At 36.3% G+C, this 23,405-nt stretch overlaps 2 protein-coding genes across 4 annotated transcripts; both read left to right on the top strand.

Annotated features, from left to right (window-relative positions):
* Positions 1-1,429: 1,429 nt before the first annotated feature.
* Positions 1,430-3,420, top strand: hand2 (heart and neural crest derivatives expressed 2). The gene is made up of 2 exons (XM_079812190.1): positions 1,430-2,451; positions 2,794-3,420. The coding sequence occupies exons 1-2, from the start codon at positions 1,927-1,929 to the stop codon at positions 2,890-2,892; spliced, it is 624 nt and encodes a 207-aa protein (XP_079668316.1). The 5' UTR covers positions 1,430-1,926; the 3' UTR covers positions 2,893-3,420.
* Positions 3,421-6,947: 3,527 nt separating this feature from the next.
* On the top strand, positions 6,948-23,026 carry hmgb2a (high mobility group box 2a). 3 transcript variants are annotated; one of them, XM_079812189.1, is made up of 6 exons: positions 6,955-7,230; positions 13,872-13,916; positions 21,633-21,791; positions 21,975-22,123; positions 22,204-22,378; positions 22,461-23,026. In XM_079812189.1, exons 2-6 carry the CDS (start codon positions 13,914-13,916, stop codon positions 22,626-22,628), a joined length of 654 nt encoding a protein of 217 aa, XP_079668315.1. In that variant the 5' UTR covers positions 6,955-7,230; positions 13,872-13,913; the 3' UTR covers positions 22,629-23,026. The 3 variants fall into 3 exon arrangements, with proteins under 3 accessions (XP_079668313.1, XP_079668315.1, XP_079668314.1); XM_079812187.1 differs by lacking the exon at positions 13,872-13,916 and having other exon boundaries at positions 6,948-7,230; XM_079812188.1 differs by lacking the exons at positions 6,955-7,230; positions 13,872-13,916 and adding an exon at positions 20,675-20,947.
* The last annotated feature ends 379 nt before the right edge of the window (positions 23,027-23,405 follow it).

Below are 23,405 nucleotides of genomic sequence, written 5' to 3'. Positions count from 1 at the left end.
CTTTTCTACACCACGTTTCGAAATATGTGTTCAAACATGGATGTCGTGAAAAATGAACGGCCAATTGAGGATTAACAGATCCAGGAAACATAATTCTTGTAAAGTGTTTCGTATACAAACACACGACATAAACATATATTACACTCAAAATCATTGGCCTGATCTTGGTGATGTCTATATTTTAACGGCACCAATATTTTTTCATTTAATCAAACCGTGTCGATGGGCCTATTGATTTATCAAATATAATAGAAAATATTCCATTAAGCTGACGATGGCGTAGGCTATCATAATTTTGTCCGAAATGTCAAATGCAGTCAAAACAATTAAATACTTTAACAATATTATTTCATGCGTTTTATCATTTGTTTTTCTATAGGTTACTTGCTTTATGTATATTGCATGTGTTTTAGTTGGTTCATTAAACAATTTCATGCAAAACACTTAAGTTAAAGGCTTAATACGGAAAGAAAAATAGCTACATCCAATCAACTATCAAACGAAAAACATTTCTCGTTTAGTGAATGTGTATATGGATAGATTATTTATTTAGTTTGGGAGTATTTGGAGATAGTAAAATATTACTCAAAACGCTGTGCATGTGTTTATATGAATTCGTTTTTATTTTTAAAAAACACGTGTGTAGGCTATGTATATATATAGCCTATATATATATATATATATATATATATATATATATATATATATATATTGTTTAGAAAGTATTTAAATTATTATTACATATTATTAGTTCTACAGATGCATAGCAGCTACACGGTGGCTATGAGAGAATGAATAATGTATAACTTTAACGTCTGTTTAAATCTGTTGTTCTGCACTTTGCTTTTCCTTCCTTTTTCAAGAGGCACTGATAAAAATAAACACACACACACACACACACACACACACAAACTTTGGATCATATTCGTTAAAAATCTTATACCAATGTTAATAACTACTTATCTAAAAAAAACAATTGATTCGCCTATTGTATTAGCTACTATAGCCTACATTAAGGCTTTAAATTAATTGGACTGACGGTATTGTGGCACACACACACAAATAGGACTATACTATATTTAAAATGAATAAAAATAGCCTACATGTAAGCTAATTATCAACCTTGGAACACACATATAGCCTATTTAAAATAAAAATAAAAATACATTAGCCAAAAAAGACATATAGCCTACATATAATGTAAACACAACATGACACGATATGTTTTTGCAATAATTTAATTATTTTTTTCTACATGTTATAGCCTATATAGGCTATAAGTAGGCCTATACTATATCTTTGCGAGGGTTCGTGCAATTTGGGAGCGTAAACACCCTAACGATGCAGTTCATGTCCCTCCTCCTCTTCAACGTTATTGGCTGAGAACAGTTTTGACGACATATATGAACCCAAGCCGCTCTAAAGATGTAGCTGACATGGAGATCAAACGGCGGAATTCGCCTGCTTCTGCTGAGTGAATCAGGCTGCGAATTGCGTGCACAACATCGACTGGGATTGGAACTTTTTCCATCCAACGCTCATTGATTCCACAACGGGTGTGAAATTCAGCAAACGGCTCTGAACTCCGCTAAAACATTAATAACCATTAGCAATGGAACTTTCTCATGATGGATATTTGCAGTGGAGAATATAAGTGTAAGTAAATTATTTTTCAGTAGCCTAAAAACTCGAGTGCAGTTCGAGCCGAAGCCTGTTTTGTTCATCCGTTAATGATCTGCTATATTTTCAGCGATATCTTTGTTATGGACAAATAAGTAGGACTGCATTTTACATTCTGTCAGAAAGCAACAAATCAATACTTTTATGGGGCGCCAGTGTCTAAATCATCAAGTCAAAGTACGCACAATCTAAGAGCCAAAGCGTACTCCGTCTGTGGTTCGCCGTAGGGTACACAAATCTGTCGCCATGAGTTTAGTTGGAGGGTTTCCCCACCACCCGGTGATGCATCATGACGGCTATTCCTTCGCTGCTGCAGCTGCTGCCAGTCGCTGTCATGAAGAACCACCCTATTTTCATGGGTGGCTTATCAGCCATCCGGAGATGTCTCCTCCAGACTACACGATGGCACCTTCGTATAGCCCCGAATACTCAACAGGAGCTCCCGGGCTCGACCACTCGCACTACGGAGGAGTACCGGGTGGCGCAGTTGGAATGGGACCCCGACCAGTGAAACGTAGACCCACGGCAAACCGAAAGGAGAGGCGCAGGACTCAGAGCATCAACAGCGCCTTTGCAGAACTCAGGGAATGCATTCCCAACGTGCCCGCGGATACGAAGCTATCCAAAATCAAAACCCTTCGTTTGGCTACCAGTTATATTGCTTACCTTATGGACATTCTGGACAAAGACGAACAGAACGGGGAAGCAGAGGCCTTCAAAGCGGAATTCAAAAAGACAGACGCCAAAGAAGAAAGGCGAAAGAAGGAAATGGTAAGATCTAAAATAACTTCGCAATGTACATAATATAGCTCAGTTTATTGAAATATACCGTAGCCTCAGACTTATAGGCCTGATTTATTGCGCAAACATAAACAGCACCACTGCGATTGGTTATATTATACATAGGCCTACATATAATGGAAACTTTGAAACTATAAAATCTCAAATATTATTCTGTGGAAAAACGTCCTATTTTGTTCATGTTGTGCCTGTATCTTTGTTGCATAAAACCTATTACTGCATTTGCTGTCTTTGCCGTGGCCTGTATATTGATGAAGTTTGGTAATGTGCAATAGTTTTATAAATAATCTCTTTTGTGTTCCTTTTTCACAGAATGACGTTTTGAAAAGTTCAGGGAGCAGCAATGACAAGAAAACTAAAGGGAGAACTGGTTGGCCGCAGCATGTATGGGCATTGGAACTGAAACAATGAGACTAATGCAAAAGACACGAAATGAGGCCCTCTGAACTCATTTTAGTTGTTCTCTCACTTTATTTAATGGAATATTTATGTGCAATTTCCCGCTACGGACAGTGGATATTTGAGGAAAAACCATTCCATTTTAGAAGGAGGATACTCTCTTGGTAAGAAATTGTATGTTGCTGTCTGATATTGGTTTATAATTGTTTGTTTTCTTGTCCAATTGTGAATCAGATATCTGCCACTAAGGAGTACGTGAAGTTCTGTCTCTTTCTGCCTCTCTATCACTTTCAGTATCTATCTCTGTCTCCCTCTTTCTCCTTTAATAATGAGGAAGATTAGTCGATGTTATGGTATAGTAAATGTTTTATTTGAAAATGTCATGAAGTGTTATAATGTCATTTTGTGGTCGTACAATGCTGGTGTCTGAAACAACTGTTGAGTCCACCCAGTGCACTTCCGTCCAGAGACACAAAATTTAAATAATATTGGAGATGTAAACAATGTAATTAATTCAATAAACCACTGTGTTTTTAACGATCTTAGACCTTTTGTTGTATTGAAATGTAATTTAACTTAAAGGTGCCACTTAGTAAATTGCATTCTTAATAATTATTCACAGAATTAAGTGCTGTTCGTAAACAGAACATACAGTGTAAATTAATGATACGTTTCAGAGCCTAGAGAGGCTGTTGAACGTATTTTCAATTATACTTACATTAACTTGACAGTCAAATCAAACAGCACTCACGCGATGCATACCCAGCAGCTCCTCGAGCACAAACAGAATGATTCCCACACACAGCACAATCTGTATCCCGTTGCGAGATATATATTTATTTAAATTTCTAGATTACCCTATATATATATATATATATATATATATATATATATATATATATATATATATATATATATATATATATATATATATATATATATATATATATATATATATATAGTAACATATAATTACCGTTCTTGCTAGCAGTTGCTATCGGCTTAGTGTACAGTAATTCATTTTTACAATTCGAGGTAGGCTATACTTCAGGTAACAGCACAATCTGTAGTTTCGTGTAATATATATATATATATATATATATATATATATATATATATATATATATATATATATATATATATATATATATATATATATATATATATATATATATATATATATAGTAGGCTATCATTATTATCCTAAAATGAGAAATTGTATTTCATTCACCTAAATTTGTAATACATTTGCCAGTGTACAAATTAAATCTTGCAGTGAATTCATTATAAATGAACTGGACAATGTTGGACAGGTGATACGGTTTCTGCAGCAGGTGCCAAAAAAAAGAAAAATTATAGGCTAATTTAGTTAATCAAAATGACGATTTGCCTCAATGCCTGTAACATAAAAATTATGTTTGAAAAAAACACACACACAAAAAAAAAACATAATAGTCAACTGGTTATGGGAAATCAAATAGAATTGATAGAAACTGAATTCTGAAGTATTGATGTAGCTGTTAGGCAGCCCTTGACAGTATTAAACCAAATTTGAATACTGAGACTGCATATGGTCGCTTAGACTTAGCACAAGAAACTTAATTCCATAACTGATTGAGTAGACTTACTGGAGCCAGTGGAAATGCCAAAATGACGTTAAAAACAAAATACGGAGGAGGGACAGACTTTGCCAGAGCTCGGATGTGCAATTGATTGATAATGTGCCGATCAAAAACGCGCAGCTGAAACGTCCCACTGGGGTGGAGGGGGGGGTAGCACTACAATTCATGGAACCGAATTTTGGCTATGATGGCAATAACAAGTAGCTAGTATCAGCTGGAATTATGGCGTAACAACATCAGTGATTTATTATAAATGATCACATTTTTAAAAAAATTATTTAGACTTAGAAAAGACTTTCGTGGGGTTTTCAAACATTTTTCTTGAACGTTATCTTTTTCTTTTTTTCTTTTTTTTTTGGCTAACCTGCTATGCTTCAGTTCAGGTCCAGTTTTTGTCTTTCTCTTTTTTTTCTCTTTACGCAAAGGCATAGACCTACAATTAAACTGACATCTCCGGGAGAGAATACATCTTTAGACAGGAAGACACACAGGCAATTTAAGACCCATCCAATTGCTTTAAAATACCGCGTAGGCCTATACATTGCATTGCCTGATTCCACAGGTCCTGTATGCGCTAATAATTGTAGATAATTTGTTGAGAGTGTCAAGATGGCGTCTCAGATAAAATTAACCGTCCTACTCCCTTGATTAAGAATACAGATAATACTGTGACCTCACTGTGACCTGCTGCTGCTGTAACATGAATGGCTCTACAAATGGAAAAGAACACATATCTTACATTCGACACCATGAATCCTGAAGGCCCAAAGTATAGTCAGGAGCCCTTATTTCCTCTGGCACTAAAGCAAACTAAGTGTCTAATCCTGGAACATAGGCTATTTCGTTGGTATACAGAGCTCTTTTATTTCTCACTTCCCTTCATCTCATGTCCAATATGAATAAACAGGCTATATTTAATTCTAAATTTTACCAATCCTGACCAGCAAAAAACACCCAAATACATTTTCAGTAGATTATAGGCTATGTCTAGTGGCATAAGCCACTTATCAGCCTAATAACACATCGATTAGGTCTCTTATGTGAAATTGTCCAAAACTATTAAAGTTCTCGAAAAATGTCGTATTATATTTTAAAGCATGGACCAAACAGCATCTTTTTCTTGGTATTACAGACATCTGTAAACCATTAGCTCATAAGGCCCTCCTCCATTTTTTCTGTCTGCGGCAGTGGCTAGTAGACATGTTGACGTCAGAACGGAGCCATCCTGCGCCTATATGGCAAACGTAATCACGTACGAGGCCTCTACCTCAACAAAAAGCCTTGCATTAAACCCGTTCAAATAACTTATGGTAAAGACAATCTCTTTCGAAAAAATAGTCAATGGTTTAGAATTGCCACGAACTCACATACAGCATTTAGTAGGCAGGTTGTGCTTTTAAAAAATTACATGTCGAGGTCTTTATAGCTCATTTAAAATGAAATTCAATACGTAGCCTATGCCTATATATTTTGCTGTCTTACATGTTCTTACATTCGTGATATGAGTAAAGCTCTTGCATTGTTTTCCGAACAGTAGCCTAGCCTATGCACACACTTAAAATAAAAGTTCTTAAAATAACCATTTTCTTTTCTTAGTATAGCCTAAAATATATTTTAATAATCCAAGAAACTTTTTTTCACTATAAAGAACCTTTTGTGCAACGCCAAGGTTCGATGCATTTAAAAGGTTCTTCGTGGAACCAGTTTTCCTATAGAGTGTAGCCTATGCTATAGGCCTATAATATTATAATCCATGGAAGATTAGACTGGATCATTTCAATGTTATTAGATGTATCGTAATTTAAATGTAAATTATTTTGTCCCACATTCTCAATAGATAGATAACATTCTAAGTTAATTACAATTTTGCTTGCTTTTCGCCGTCATTTGCAGCCATTTTGAGCGGCAAGGTTAACAGGGAAAAGAATCAAGTCTGATATCGACTGAATTAGATGATTAAACACTATTTTTTTATTTCACTTTTATACTTTTATGTTCAATAAGAGGGAATTAGGATAAAATGAGTAACCGTATGTTCAAAGTAGTGTGTTTGAAATAAAATATAGCTTATACGAAAACTGAAGTTACGAGTTTCTCTTTTGTTCTTGAATTAATTAAAAAAATTGACACGTCATAATTTGTTCTTACTTTTTTCACATGTAGGCTAAACCTATAATATTAAAGTAAATTTATACATAAATCCGTAATTAGGCTACTAGCCAAAAAAGTCACTTTCATTGGTTGAGTGGATTCTCGCTGACCCAAAAAGTTTTCCGTGAGTTTATTGATAGGACAGCAATATCGATCTGCTAAACTTCCCAAATGTTGGCGCCACTGTATCAGGTTATAAATTGTCAGCCGTTTCCCCCCAAAATTAAACAACCAGACAATGTGCCATTCTGAGAGACTGCGCTGTTGAATGTTGCATACGCGGAAGATCAGGCCAGTGCCCGTGGTGCTGTCAGTTGTGACAGTTCCCAGATGGAGGCCGCTACTGTATGCGAGATTGAGTTTCTCACAGAAACAACTCCCTCTTCTTCCAAACCGTCCTCCAAAAGTTCTTCAGGCACTCTTGCGCCCCGACGCCTCAAACATCGGTAACGCGGAAAGAATGAGCGGAGCTTTGAAGGAATAAAGACGCTTCGCTCCATCAGGGTATGCTTGACGAGAAGAGATGGCTATACATCTGCGTGACGAGCTAGTGGCAGGATCACTGATGGTTACTACGGTAATCTGGATTTACCTTGAATGTGTAAAGTGATTTGTTGGTTTAGTAACAACTGGCACAAAACTACTTAAAGACTAAGAACTTTATTGTTTATCCTTGAAATGTCTCTTATCAAGAGCATATAGCTACTTTTTAGGTCAGTAGGCTACAGGCTTATAGAAAATCAACCATTTGAATAAATTGTTATGGTTGCTATGCTATTTTTCTCGTTTCTGTTTCGTGTCTGGTTTTGTAGGCTACTGTGGGGCACAAATTGAGTTGAAAAATCGCTTATAAACATTAACGAATTTTTTGCCCTTTAAAAAAAACTTGGCGAGGGACAGAAAGCCTACCAGTAAATGAGTCTTCAAGAATCGCCCTTAAACACTGATAAGGTTTTTTTATGTATTTTTTTTATTTTGTAATTACAAAAATATGTGCCGTTACTCGATTTGTAGGCTACACTCGTGGCATATTGCATTTAATATGTTTTATATTTGAATAGCAGTGCATTAAAACAAATTCGGCCTATGTTTGTAGCATAATATAAAAATGTAATGCAAAATGTTTTTGACAGTTCAATTAGCCTACAATATCGTTTTAAAGAACTTCTTACTCAACAAAAATCTGGAGTACGATGTTTTTATCATCATTGTACACGGTACAACAAAATTTAGAGTGGCAACTCTCAGAGAGCAAAAATACATTTAAACATCTAGCTACACACATTAAAAAAAATAAACATATTAAATAGTGCACATCAAAATATAAGCTATATATGGCATTTTAAAATGGGCATAAAACGCATATTTCACTTTTGCATGTTCCTCAATGTTTAAACTTAATTTAAGTCCATAAAATAGCCTTTCATTTAAATATAAAGTATCAGGCCTACTAAATGTAATATCCTACCAAATAAAATGTTCAAATCAGCTAAAAAAATAAAATAAAACGTGCTAAACAGCTGGCATCAACTACTCCTTCAGAGACAATTCAGAAAAAGCGTATAGTACTGCATAAAAAGCGTCACGTAGCCTATTGAGCCTGTGAGAGGAGAGGAAGACCTCCCAAGTGGTCAGGGCATGCGTGTCATTTCAAGCGAGTCCTCTAACACTCCATTTATCCCAGCGAGCATGAGGCGACTGCTCTGTTTTGTCGGTGATAAACATTTAAAACCTTTAAACGAGAGCATAAATCCAGATGGGGGGAAAATCGCATGAAAAAGGCTACATTTTCAGAAACCGACATGATAACGGCAAAATACGGAAATGCGCTTTGGATAGATCTAAACAGGCGACGTTTATTAGGCTACGTAAATAATCAATTACGTGCCTCTTTTACAATAAGTTAAAATTGAGCACGCCTAAAATATGCAAATGAATGCGGGTACTTCGAGAAAGTATGTAGGCTACGGCCTTTAAAATCTAAATAATGCTTATGTGTCAAAGGGAAACAATTTACATTATATTGTTCAGTGATAGGCTACACAACGATAAGAGTAAATCTAATAAATAGCCTAAAATGCACTTAGGCTGTACGCAGTTAATGTGGAGATGTATTTATTATCCATATATTAATATGCATTGTAACATGGCAAATGTTACTGTTGAAGATTCATTTACAGCACGTGGACATCGTGGTTGTGAATTTCATAACACTCCAACTGTGAAAATGTCCTATATGTTCATCTTCTAATGCACTGTTGGCGATCAAATCATTAACGGTAGGCCTCGTATTACCATCTATTAAGCCTAATAGTAATGTTTTTTCAGCTAAACGTCCAGGATTGACATTGCCTGACCCTCACCAAATTCGCGCTTTCTTTATCCCATTTATTTAAATGGAACCCATAGGAGTGGTAGTGCAATACATCTTCAGTGAATAATAAACAGACTTCGTTCATCACAGACACAAATTATTCACAGTGTCAACCTTTTAAACTGACCAATTAAACAAACTGAATACAGGTCTATTCGAGCCATTGGCCAATAGCTGGAATAAACTCTCCTCGCTTAATATCGAGCTCGCATGTTGAAATTTTGTACATCACCTTATTTCAGTAGCTAATTGCACAAACTGTTGCAATTTCTATTCATTCAAACAGTCTTTTATTACAATGTTAATTTGATTTTTGATTGTTATTATATATTACTTAATGTAGGCCTAGATAGGGCGAAGATTTTACAAAATAACGGTCTGAATTTATATGACCTTGAACTTGTCTTGCCAATTTTGTACGTTTGTTGTTAAAACCAAACATTCACTAAACCTGTGGCCTGTTGATATAAGCATGCATGTAAAATGTTAACTGTATTTTTATAGGCTAATAATAAAAATAATAATAATAATAATAATATGGTGTAAAACCATGCGGTATCCGGCAAATAGCCTATACTGTACCAGTTTTACCAGTTTTTATTTTAAAATTACCCTTGACAAATATTGTTTTTGGTTACAAAAAAACGTCTTAAACGTCTATTTTCAGTATCGCAAATCATAGACCTGCATTTAGAGAACAAAATCTACCGTCGAGCACAAAGAGAAACATTCAAGACGCCATCAGAAAACACCTACATTATTGCCCAGGGGGCCCGCGATGCTGCTGATAGTCTATAAAGATATCCTAATCTCCCTCTGATATTCTCATGGTTCGAACTAACGAAGGAGGAAATAGCCTAGCGAAGCGATTTTCAAAGAAATCCCATTAATCCACGCAAATGTAGCAATATGCTTTTGGACTTTTAAAATGAACAAATCAAACCAATTAACTGCGTGTTGTGTGCCCTATATTAATTCCTATGTGCAATGTGCAAAATGGAGCACACAATTAAGGTTGTGTAACTGACTGGCGGTCGAGACATGCTAGGCCTAGCCTACATCAGATTGTGGAACCAACAATATAATTTGCATTGTTTTAAGGGGAGCTATATGTTAAGGTGAGGGGTAGGTATGGACTGGTAGGTTTCGGGTAGGCCTATAGGGGACGTTAAAATGCCTCAGCATTTTTTGCTATCGATTTGTGCTACCTATCTGTTTTAATGGGAGATAGCACAAATCATCGGAACAGCGGCATTTAGTCTTTTGGTAGGCTATAATTGAAATTGATAGGCCTATATTCGTCATGTAGACTACACTCTAAAAAAAAAAAAAAGGTTCTATATTGCACCAAAAATGGTTCTTGGCTCGTAATCATAGGGGAACCTTTTTTAGTGCTATATAGCACCAATTTTGGTGCTTCAGTGGTTCTTCAGCGGTTCTTCAGAGGTTCTTCAGCGGTTCTTCAGAGGTTCTTCACCGGTTCTTTGACTAAGGTGCTATATAGCACCTCTGAAGAACCGCTGAAGAACCACTGAAGCACCAAAATTGGTGCTATATATAGCACTAAAAAAGGTTCCCCTATGATTACGAGCCTTTTTTTTAGAGTGTAATGAAATGAACGGATTTGAAATTTAAAAAAAAAAATCACGTATTCAGTCATTGCAGAGTCTGACAATTCATTCATGAATAAATTCACACAAGGAGATGGGCCAATTGCTAAAACTAGCATTCTAGCATCATCACTGGTGAACCATTTCTCTTTATTTATCTTCAATATGGCCGGTCAGTTTTCCAATCATGAAAACATCTGTTACTTTGCACTCCTCAGACCTTGCATATGCAACAACAGACTGTAAAAATAACCTCATGTGGCATGTGGTAAAATACAAACGTTCAGTCACTGCTTGTGGTTATATATTGAAGAGTTGAGAGTATGGTGCCGGTGTCCAACTAAAACGTGCTACCTACGAGTTTTGGGAAGAGTGGCTTCGAAGGAAGGACAGCAAACTCGTGTATCATTAATGAAGAGCAGATCAGGGTGTAACCATGGCAACTGTGATACCATGGCAACCCCAGGTTCTCCTGTCACTCAGGGGCCCCTCAGGCCAGTATATCCGGGGATAGGTTCCTCTCCCATCCATCATGGGCAGTAATGGAGAGTTTCTGGAGCAGTCTGTGGCTGACTGTGTTAAACCACAGCGATGACAGCTATCTGCTCTCCAGCTCTGAGCTGCCCTTCTCTCTCTTTACATTTACTATCACATTTATTTTTTCTCTCTCACGTCTCATCAGGCATTCCACTTTACAAAGGCTGCCCTCAATTTTACATCGCAAAGACTCTCAAGCATGCATGAATCACATTGGAAATCCATTTTCAGTTTGTGTTCCCCTTCACATTCAAAGCGTTTCCCGGTTTCTATCACAGTCTTTCTATGGAACAAACATAAGATGTCTAGATGACATATATGAATCCGTTGGATGATTAATGGATATACTGAAAAGACAGCGGCCTAAAAAGCAAAGGCCTCTCTATTACTAAGTCTAATGAACACATCGCAACCATAGGCTACGATATCCCTTTTTTGAATGTAGGCTAGTTTATTATGAAAAAAAGCCAGAAGCTTTTTAAAAGACAAAACTCCAACTTTTTCTTTCATAAAAGCGAGTTCTAAATTAAACCTTCGAGATTTACGTCGAGAATGCTATAACTAAAAGATACATTTCCTTTAAGAAATCTATAATATAAAATTAAAATGTGTGGTTATGACGTTCTTTCTTTAAGTAACTTCATTAGGGCTTATACATTTTTTCCCCATTATGTTAAAAATATTTGCTATTTTCATGGCCGGGAAATGGTTAATGTAGCCTAACTGTTTCCCCCAAAGCCCCCCTAGAACGATCTATTTCTTTAACACAAATACTGCTCCGTTTGCAATGTTTCATTTTCACAAATACTTTGGCGGATCTAGGAGCAAACTTGGGGCAATGATAAGGATATCGAGTACATTCACCTTGCTGTATATCGGTTAGCTGCGCTTTTGACATTCGTCAAATCCATATTTTCATCAGCAGGCAAAGCTCAAATCATTCCCCATTAAACATGTTCAGTTCCTCTGAAATTAATGTATAGGCTACTGCTGTCTACAACAATCATGCCACTTCTTTAATCAGTGTATTTTAATGTATTTATTTTGTTCCATTTATTACCTGTTTATTCTCTTTTTTTCATCTCCTTTTGGCATGTATATAACATTACTGTAATAATTGGTAAAACTACAATTTTAAAGTCACATACTGGACTGCAACTACATACTACAACTACAACTGCGTAAACATGTCTATAACATGTCTGTTTTTGTAATATTGTACGCAATTTATTTATTGTGTTATATGTTTCTTTATTCACTTTGTTTTATTTTTATTTTGTGTTATTGTTGTTATGTACAGTTGGTCCGTCACCAAGACAAATTCCTGTATACTTGGCAATAAATATAATTCTGATTCTAATATTAGGTGTAATTTTGAGTTTGTCCTGCAAATGATTGTATAGGTCTCCTTACGATAAACTTAGCACTCTTGCTCCAGATCACTTTCGGGTATTCTTGATGGTGCTTTGGGAAACAGCGCGCGATTCTTTCTAACCATTAAAATAAACATAATATGACCGTTATTTGTCCATATAAAAGAACCGGGCACCGGACACTATTTGTCTTCCAAACAGACAATTTACTCATGCATGTTTAAATGCCCTGAGTCATTGTTATTATTATTATTATTATTTACAAAAAAATCTGTAAATCTTTAAATTAGAGAGGAAAACACTTTAAACACAGAAAAAACTTTGATTGAAGGTCAAGGCTTGAATACTGACATTGAAATGTTTTCAGTCATAGCTTTTTTGATCCTAACATTTAGACCCTATTATAGAAGTCAAAACATAAACAATACTGCACATTTGAATATTTCTTACCATTTGTTACGTCGTGGCTGAATGAGCTGGAATAATACTGAAAAACACAATAAAAAAAATAATTGACACCCACTATTAAGTGCAACTAAATTGTTTGCCGTTTTTCATTGCTTATCCCACTCAATACACTTATTGATTTAGGAAGTGGGTGGCAGATTGATTTGGGACTGCAGTGGCCCCATGTTTATTGGGCACACAAGTCCACAGGTCTGAGGGTATTAGGACTTCTCATGGGTGGCCAGGCCACTGTGATACACCACACCCCACTGCTTTCATTGCTTGCCGCAGAATGGTTTTGATCATGGTCAAAGGAAAACGTAACACCTTGATTCCATGTGATAGTGGTCATGTTGCTGGCACAATTTTAGGATACTGCAAAAAAAAAAAAAAAATTCTTACGCGGGGTCAATGTTTATTGGAATCTTATTGTTAGATGAAATGCCTTTAAAATGAATTCGATAATCCTAAATTGTGTTGTGAATGATGGCAACGCGAATTCGTGTATAGGCTATAGGCTACCTATGCTGCGATTCCCGATGGATTTTGGCCTTTGGAGCATCCTCAACGTGCGTGGTAACATGGCCTAAATTTGTAACTTAGGAGTTCCCTATGTGCTTTAGCGCGAATAGTGCATGCATTATTTATAACATGCTGAAATGTAAAGTCATTTTTATTTGTATAGCGTTTTACACAGCGTTTTGCGTCATGTTATAAGCTTGCAATTTACCTGGATGGCAAAGTTTTGGGCTAAACCAATTTTCTTAAATATTCAACTATTTTCTTCCTATACAAATTGTTTTGTGCAGAACGGTTATAGCCACTGCTCCATTCATCTGAATGTAATTTGCGTTGTTTCATTTTCTCATATTTGTAGGTCGAGGTGCAAGACTGCAGGATCACTGAAGCCCTATGACCAATGGCAAGGAAGCATGCTTAGCACTGTTTGAATCAACAAGTCTTCTGCTCAGATTGAATTATTAGCCTTTACTATGTTTTTATTAGGCCTATTTTCTTTTATACATTAGGCTGTTTGGAAACACTTTGTTTAGAATGTCCATGTTACATGTAGTTACTTTCTAGGCTAATAATTATAAATTATGCATAAGTACATGCCATTAACCCTGCAACAAACCTATAACCTATAGCCCTATAGTTACACGTAGTAAATTAATTCCTCAGTAGCTACTTAAATGTATAATTACACTGTAACAAGGACACCTTTAAATAAAGTGTAGCAGGCTATTTGATATCATTTAAAATCATTGATTAAATAAAAGCACATATTGTACAAGCATTAATTAATATTAAAACACTCTTGAATAAAGTAGGGCGGGTGAATTCAGGTTGATTGGGACATTTTTGCCTTTGAGATGACTGGGAAAAAGTGTCCCAATTAACCTGAATTCATATATAGGCCTATGACAAAAATAAAAGTCACTGCATACATGAAGGAACTAAGTGTAATTTTGCGGTTGCCCTGCAGGTGATTCTCCTTGCTATACTTTGATGATTCGTTCGGTCTGTATTTACAATCTGATTGGGGTTTGATGCTTTTTGGAAAATAAAATATATCCCCAACCATTCGATCATAATAATGCTATGAAGTCGAATAAATATTGCTTTAAGAAACCTGTAGCCTACTAAATTGTGGCACTAAATTAATAAAATGTTGAATATTAATAACGAAATGAAAATGCTATGTCAGGCTAGCAGCCAATTAATAAGAAGAGTAAAAAACATCAAAAACATCAACGGCATTACTGCACAAAGGTCAGAAGCGCCGTTTCAGCCTCTGTGATTCAGCGGGAGCTTTAAAAATGATTACTGTTTAGACACTGATCTCAGAGCGATTAGAGCAAACCTGGTGTGATTAGAGCCGTCAAATAGCCACTACTGAAACTGTCACTGTTCACAATTAGGCCTACTAGCAGTGAACGCATCGTCAATTGTCTGTCCAGTTTCAACAACGATCAAATAAGGTTGTACTAAAAAAAATCATGCACATGATGTAGGGCTAGCACATTCTCCCACCAAAAATAGTCTTCTATTCTGCAGAAAATTATTAGCCTACTCTGACACTCCCAATAGTGAAGGAAACTGAATGGATTCCATAGCCTATGCTTTTTCATTTGCTGTAGAAAGCAGCTCAGCTATGGTCAGGCTATCTAAAAGTATAGCTGAAAACAATGTGCATCGTGTAACCATGTCTGTAGAAAAAAAAGCACACACACACACACACACACACACACACACACACACACACACACACACACACACACACACACACACACACACACACACACACACACACACACACACACACACACACACACACACACACACACACACACACACACACACACACACACACACAAAAACAAAACAAAAAAACAAAAAAAAAACAACAGTAGCTATAGGCTATAGTAACAGATCATATTGTATGAATACCAGGCCGCATAAATATTTCTAAACCACTGATAAATGTGTATAATAAACTGCGAGTCTTTTTACCTATAGCTGGTGATGACATAGAAAGCATAGGTTAACGGCGCCACCGTGTGGTCTATGCGTGTTATAGTACAAGTCAATTGGGTTTTGTCTAAGCACCAAGTAAAGGCCTAATACATCTCGGCCTACTTAGTGACTAACAGCAATATAAAGGATTCTTCTTAAAACTTAAAAATAGGGCTTAGGCCTACGCTGGGGGAAAAAAAAGCTCGTTTGTAAATTAGAAAACATGTAAATTATTATTTCTAATAGCCTATTTATATGTTACCCCACCCCATTTTTGTGATATTTACCATTAGCAATTGTGGTAGTAACATAGGCTATAGGCTTAGACCTTCGGGCAATATTTTGTTCCAAAAGCTCTAAAAAAGTAGGCTAATGGTTCTTTATTGGCATATGGTTCCATGAAAAACCTTCAACATCCATCTTTCCATTAGGCCTACACAAATAGTTATTTATAGTGGAAAATGGAAACATTTTAAAATGTAAAATGTTCTTTACACTAAGAATAGGCCTATATTATATTTATTTCCTGTTGGATTGTACACAAAAACAGTGCAATCCCCTCTAAACGCCTGTTATGCAACAAAACAGTCTTCAAGGATCAAGACTGCCATAGCATTAAAAATTAGTGAAGATGTGACAAATTGACACCTACAACAGAACAATTTTTGCGAGGGCAACGAGTGCGACGTCGTCTGTTTCCAAGTGGTACTCACTGCAAAGTCACGTCCAGCTCCACCTCTCTGGACGTCTAATGAGGTGTAGTGATTGAGTTGTTGGCTGCAGTGCTGTCCACGGTAACTACACGATCTGGCCGCTAGAGCGCAGCAGAGATCTGGTTTGAGCATGGAAGGTCTTGATGTGAAAGATTGTTTCTTAATATATATATTAATATCTTAATTTCAATCTACCCTATTCATTAACAACATGTATTCGTATTTTACTTATTTCTGTGATTTAATTATTACATATATATTACATTGTTAGCTAATGTGCTTTGTATAGGCTATGTGCATTTCTGAAATGCACAACGTGGACAAATCACTTTAAATTGTAATGTAGACGCATGCCTTTTCTCTGTGAAGCTGCTTTGAAACGACATGTATTGTGAAAAGCGCTATACAAAAACATGTGAATTGAATTGAAATTAATTTAATATTATGAGGTTGAGCCATTTGAAAGTGCAAACGCAACGCCCTTTGGCAACGTGAAGACTACCTAGGCTAATTAATAATCAGTAGGCCTACCCCAGCATTTATTATTGGAAGGTTACGAAGCAAGGTCAGCTTTGCATTATTAACATTCATGAGCTCACCACTCGATCGCCATTGTAAGCTTAAGTAATGTCGCAAGAGGGCGCCAAGTTACATTTATTAATACAGGCACACCGAATCCGGTCAGCGGCGGTCACTGGACAGAGGCGTCTTTGTAGCTATTTTGAACTGGCCTATCTATTAATACTAGCAGGGCTTTTTTCTTCAGCGTGGTAGGCTACTTGTATAGGCCTACAGTTGCTTTTTTGTTCGATGTAATAATGTAACGATTAGATAACTGTCGTATAATGGGACTGGACATTTTCTTTTAATCGTCAACTAATTGTTACAGGCTCCTTCTTTGGGACGAAGATCTCCTTTGAAATTCCATGCAAGAATTTCTTAATGGATGTGTTGTGTGTTAGTATAGCCTGCAATAGGCTACTGTATCTCAATGTCACATCTGAAAAGCACTGTGGCTAGTTCTTAAGATGTTTAAGACAGAACATGGGGGGAAATCAAAACGTCACATGAACCACATTCTTCCAGTATGTGCATATTATTGTGATGTATCGATTTTGCATATATACATTTCTACAATAATTAAGTAGCATTAACTATTTAAGGTTAGATCCCATCAGCGTCAGAATGAGCTTTATTTTCAAGTAGACGCCCCCTTAGAAACATATTTACATAGGCTATAAGTTTAGCAAGTGCAGGATGATGAAGAATGCATATCGTCATTGGCATGTTGAAAAATTGCCCAACAATGCAGGGAATAAGGAGAGGGTAGCATCTTCTGTTTCAAGTTTTTGTATTACATTACACAGTGGTGTGTGAATTCATGACAGCATTGATAAATCACAACTCCCTCACACCTTCAGCACTCATACATCCCTATAGAAGAGCTTTACTACCAGAACTTCACTGTAGGAACCAGGCACTTCTCACTGTACTCCTCCTCTAGAAACACCAGAACATTTTGGATGCTGTTAGATTCAAAATTATTTACTTGGTCTCATGAGACCAGAATATGGATTCCCAGAAGTCTGTATATTGACTTTATTTTGCATTGGCTACAGTATAGTTCCATTGTGGACAACAACCATGCATGTGTCTTCTGCAGGCTGCATCTTACACTGTGAGATAAACAGTCACTCTTTTCATAGCTTTTGCTTGCTCTGAGAGACTCGCTTGCTATTTCTCCTGCTCTTTGTCTAGCAAAAATATCATTCATCACTAAGTGAAAGCTTAAAATGAAGGCCTGATTTTTTCGCACGGGCCTTGACACAAGTCCATTGTTTTTGAATATCTGTTATTTTCCATACTTAAAACAATGATTTGGTAATCCTCTTGTACAACTGTCCTCTTTTGTGCTAAGAAATAGTCTCCTGACAGTTCTCTCCCATTGTTGTCAGCAAGTCTGAGAATGATTCAACGGGCTATAAAACACTTTCACTTGTCAATAAATTACTTCTCTTTAAATGTTTTGGTTTAACATACCTGTTGATCAAAAATTGCCTTAAACTTACACCATGAAACAATTATTTTGTTATTTGGCCACACGTCACTTCACTTCGTTTTATTTACACAACACATTTTATCACTTTGATAAGAAAATCTTATTTACCTGAATAATTTTGACCTGCTTCTTTGGTAATTGATCAAGCAGACTTCCTGGAACAGTATATCGCTAAAGAACATAGTAAAGAGTAATTACTGAAAATGAACGTTTCAGAAGGGGTGCACTAATTTATGCTGTATATACAGTGTGTATATATATGTATTGTATATATATATATATATATATATATATATATATATATATATATATATATATATATATATATATATATATATATATGTGTATATATATATATATGTGTATATATATATATATATATATATATATATATATATATATATATATATATATATATATATATATATATATATATATATATATATATATATATATATATATATATATATATATATATATATATATATATATATATCCTGCAAAGAGGCATTGCTACGGAGTTGCTGTACAGTCATCCTAAACAAATTATAGTAGTGCAATAAGATGATAGTTTTGGTTTGTATCAGCATGTCTGCTCTTGCCAGATCTTGGAGTAATAGCACCACGCCACAGGATGTGTTTCATGCAGAAATCTGAACGGAAGGGTTACAAAAAAAAAGAAAAAAAAGAAAAAGGGGACAGTGTTTCACCTGTCTATTTTTCTATGAACTGCATATGTCTAAAGGATGAAACATTTTCTAAGTTAAATTTGCATGAGTTCACAAAGACATGGTAGGCCTAAGTCTGACAACAGTGGAACACTGAAAGACAAGTTATTGCTCTAGTTTCTAAATTACATTTGGGATGCAATACATCAAGACTTAACGCACTCCTATTCACAAACAATATTTTTCTTCAATTGTCAAAACCAGAAAAGTCGTGATATAATGAAAAGTAAGACATTTCACATGCCTAGCTGTATGTTGGTTTACCAGTCAGTCCTCTTATTTGACCACATTTCAGACTTGAATCAGCTCCCCGGTCATGCCTTTTGTGTTCAGACAAACTGTGCTTATAGGGTGCTTAGACAGCCATTTGGCTAATTCCCCAGAACTGTTTTACACCTCTATTGTCCTATAGACCTATTGAAATCCAATGGCAAAATGTAGAGAGATTTGATTCAGGTGAATGTGAGATGTTCTTACAGGCTCAAATACAGGTGAGTGTCATGCTAATTCATGCTAATGACCTCATTTAGTTATCCATCACAGTTACATATGAAATACCTAATTTTGTGAAAATATATTTGATGTTTGTGCATATCAGATTTTAGTGATCCTATGAAAGTTTGTATAAATACACACTTTCTTTCATATAAAAGGTTTCCTTTCTATAAATACCATAAATACCTTCATATACATTTCCGCAGAGTTCCAGTTGTCCACCCCCCCCTTGGCCTTTCAGTTGTCTGAACAGCTGAGAGTGTTTTCCACAATGGATCTTGGCAGAACTGGCTTGAACTGCCCAGACCAACAATTCAGATTAGATTTTAGAGATACATTATATATATAGATATATATGTATATGTATGTATAATGTGTTAAATGACACTGGCACAAATTACAGATTGGTGAGAACATAGCAATTAATAATTTGTAATTGCTGTGCTGTTTATTACGCTACCACAGTGATTCTTGCAGATATTCTTACATATTTATGTTTATATAGCCTATTAAGAATGAGAAGGAAATGATTGCTTGTTACTATCAGTTTTAAGTATTTTAGTGAACTACGCAATCTTCTGTTGCATTACTTTAATACTTTATACCATTCAATGGTACTCTTAACAACAAACAAACGCCCTTTCCCTCACAAAAGGTTAAAGTATCACGTGGTCATGTTTACGAACGCAACAATCACGTCACCAAATGTGTAAAACTACACTGCTACAATAGTACTTGCACAAACTTAGTAAAAAAAATATGTATTTGTGGTGGTGACATGGACATACGTTTAAGACTTTAGGTTGGAAAAATAAATCATAGTAACACGCTAAAATATGTAGGTTACTTACAGAGGAGACCATAATCATCATTTAACAGACAAAAAGTAGATGAAAAATGTTACTATGGTTTTAACTGAGGTGTGAGGAGCAGAAACACAAGGTGTGCCTCCTTTAAACTCAACTTTTGTCCAAATGGCGAGACGTTGTTTATGCCAAATTACACTTTAAACCGTGATTCTGTTATAGTGATCACCCCTCAAACAATTTCACTCAGTCAGAATGTGCAACGTATTCATATTTGTTATATAAAGTCATTTGAATAGGATAATGAAACTGAAGCGCATTTCCTTGATTCAAAGCCTTACCGCTCATTATTTTAAATCCCCAGTTCAACCAATAGCTGACGAGATCAGTGGCGTCGTCATCTGGATCTAATTTTCACGAAGAAACTTGACTGCGGCCATAGACAGCCAATAATAATTCAATACCGCGTCTAGAACGTTGCTGGTTCAAATTTGAACGCGTCCCAACCAATCAGACGAGAGCTCTGAGGGTGGAGTCTATGGGCATTTAATCAAGTTTGTGCGCCCTGTAGCACAGCGACAAACAGTTTACAACAAGAGTAACGTTACGGATCGAGCAGTCGAGGCTGATTAGAGGTAAGCTGCATATCTTAACGTATCAGATAAATCTTTTAAACAGAGCATGTTTTATCGAGCATGTTTCAGAAAGATAACGTTACACGGTTCGGTTAGAATTTTGTATGAAACTTTCAATACTTTTTTTTGTACTATTGCTACAGTTTAAACCAAATAAAGTGTTGTTTATTTAAAAAGAAATGTTGTTCTTCTAATCTCCGTTGTAGCTTGGGTTTTGTGAACACGTAACGTTAAATGTAAAAGATTTCGCCAGCTTGGTGATCTTGTAAGAGCTTAAGCAGCCATGACTGGCTTGGAGTTTGAGGTCGTTATGGAGGCTCGTGTACGGAGACTGAAGCGGCTAAAAGTGCTCTAAAGTAGTGTGCCCTACACATTTAGTAGGTTTAGTTACTTCCAACGAATAGAGTGTGAAACCGTTTGCCTTCAACATACATTTTAGTGCATATTCCCTGCAGTTTAGGCGGGAAAACAAAATGGAGGGACGCTTATTGTTCTAGCTGAGTGATCTGGTGGAAACGAAGCAGGAACTTGATCGGATTAACTAGCATTTAGTGAGCGATCCTTTCTCCGTCGCTTTACTAGCGCACAAAGTAATAAAACACGGGGTTAGACTAAATACATGCTGCTGTTTTCTATGTGTCTTTTTTTTATTTATTTAAACAAGTTGTCTTTTTGTCACTTTTAGCATATTACAGCCATGGGTAAGGATCCTAATAAGCCCAGAGGAAAGACGTCCTCTTACGCTTTCTTTGTGCAAACCTGCCGCGAGGAACATAAAAAGAAAAATCCAGGAACTTCGGTGAACTTTTCAGAGTTCTCCAAGAAGTGCTCGGAAAGATGGAAGGTAAGTTGAGTTGAACAGAAGGGCTGCAATGTTTTTCCGGGGGGTGGTGGTTGTTAGGGAGGGGGTGGGGCAGAATTACACGATGCATCTGTTACTCAAGTGACTGAGGGAAATGTAGGGCGGGAGGATAAAGAGCCACACACTGCGCCTGGCAGAACCTAATCATAGTCTCATGTTTTTCAGACCATGTCCTCCAAGGAGAAGGGCAAATTTGAGGAAATGGCCAAAACCGACAAGGTCCGCTATGACCGGGAGATGAAAACGTATGTGCCTCCTAAAGGTGCAAAAGGAGGCAAAAAGAAGAAGGACCCAAATGCGCCCAAGAGACCACCGTAAGTCTTGCACAAATAGACCACTGAGTTTTTTTTTTTATTTGAATATTTATTTTAAGTATAACCTCTCTCTCTATCAGATCGGCTTTCTTTGTCTTCTGCTCCGACCATCGCCCAAAGGTGAAGGGCGACAACCCTGGCATCTCTATTGGTGACATTGCAAAGAAACTTGGGGAAATGTGGTCCAAGCTTTCACCAAAGGAAAAGTCTCCATATGAGCAGAAAGCCATGAAACTCAAGGAGAAGTATGAAAAGGTAATGGTTGGCCCAGTTCCGGTACTTTTGATAGCCTTTTGATTTGGCCTTTTGCTCGTGTTAACAAGTATTTGCGTACCAGGACGTTGCTGCATATCGCGCCAAAGGAGCAAAAGCAGATGGCGGCAAGAAGGGTGGACCTGGCCGGCCTGCAGGAAAGAAGGTGGTGGATGATGATGATGAGGATGATGAAGAGGAGGAGGATGAGGAAGAAGAGGACGAGGAGGATGAGGATGATGATGACGATTAAACTATCAGGAAAACTTGAGCTGAGTTGTTTGCAAAACAATGTGAATGCATTTTTTTTAGCATTTAAAATGTTCAAGACATGTACAGAAATGTGTATAATTTAATACATATTGAGGTCATGTGCTGTTTTGTAAATGTAACAGCTTTTTTTTTTTAGCACTGCTTCTTGTCTGATAGCTTGGTTTCTTTCCCTGTTTCATATTATTTCTACTGCCATTTTAAGACAAATGAGGAACAATTTGTGTAGTGTCTAAATTTTTAAAATGAGCTTTAAAAGTTGTGTAGACTGAACTTTTTTTTTAATTATTATTACATTTTGTATATTATGACCAATTCCCCTGTCCACTGTGTGCAATTGACTTCGTTTGACTTTATTAAAGATTTTTGCAGAATTTGTTACATATTGTCACCGCATTTGTTCAGCAACATGTGAAAGGTAACTATCATTGAGGTATAAAATAATCACAGCCCAAGCAAACTGTATTTAAAACTAAATCTTATAGTTTGAAACTTTTTTTATTTATTTTTTTACTCAAAGCTACATACTGAATTCAATTTTACTTAAAGCAGGCAATTTAAAATTTTGCTGTTTTAAATTAGACTTGGTTTCTTGTGAACTGGCCGTTATGAAAATGAGACCATAATAACTAGTCTAATTGTTACCATCTTAAACTGAGGTTTGTTTCTACTTTATTTTATCGCCTGAGAAAGGAAATGCTAATTTCACTGGAGAATGACAAATGCACATGTAACTTCATCCGTATCCGTAACCAGTTAC

This window comes from Gobio gobio, assembly GCF_949357685.1.
Source record: "Gobio gobio genome assembly, chromosome: 3".
NCBI classification, from domain to species: Eukaryota; Metazoa; Chordata; class Actinopteri; order Cypriniformes; family Gobionidae; genus Gobio; species Gobio gobio.
Note: the sequence above shows the minus strand (reverse complement) of the source record. Positions and strands in the feature narration are given on the sequence as shown.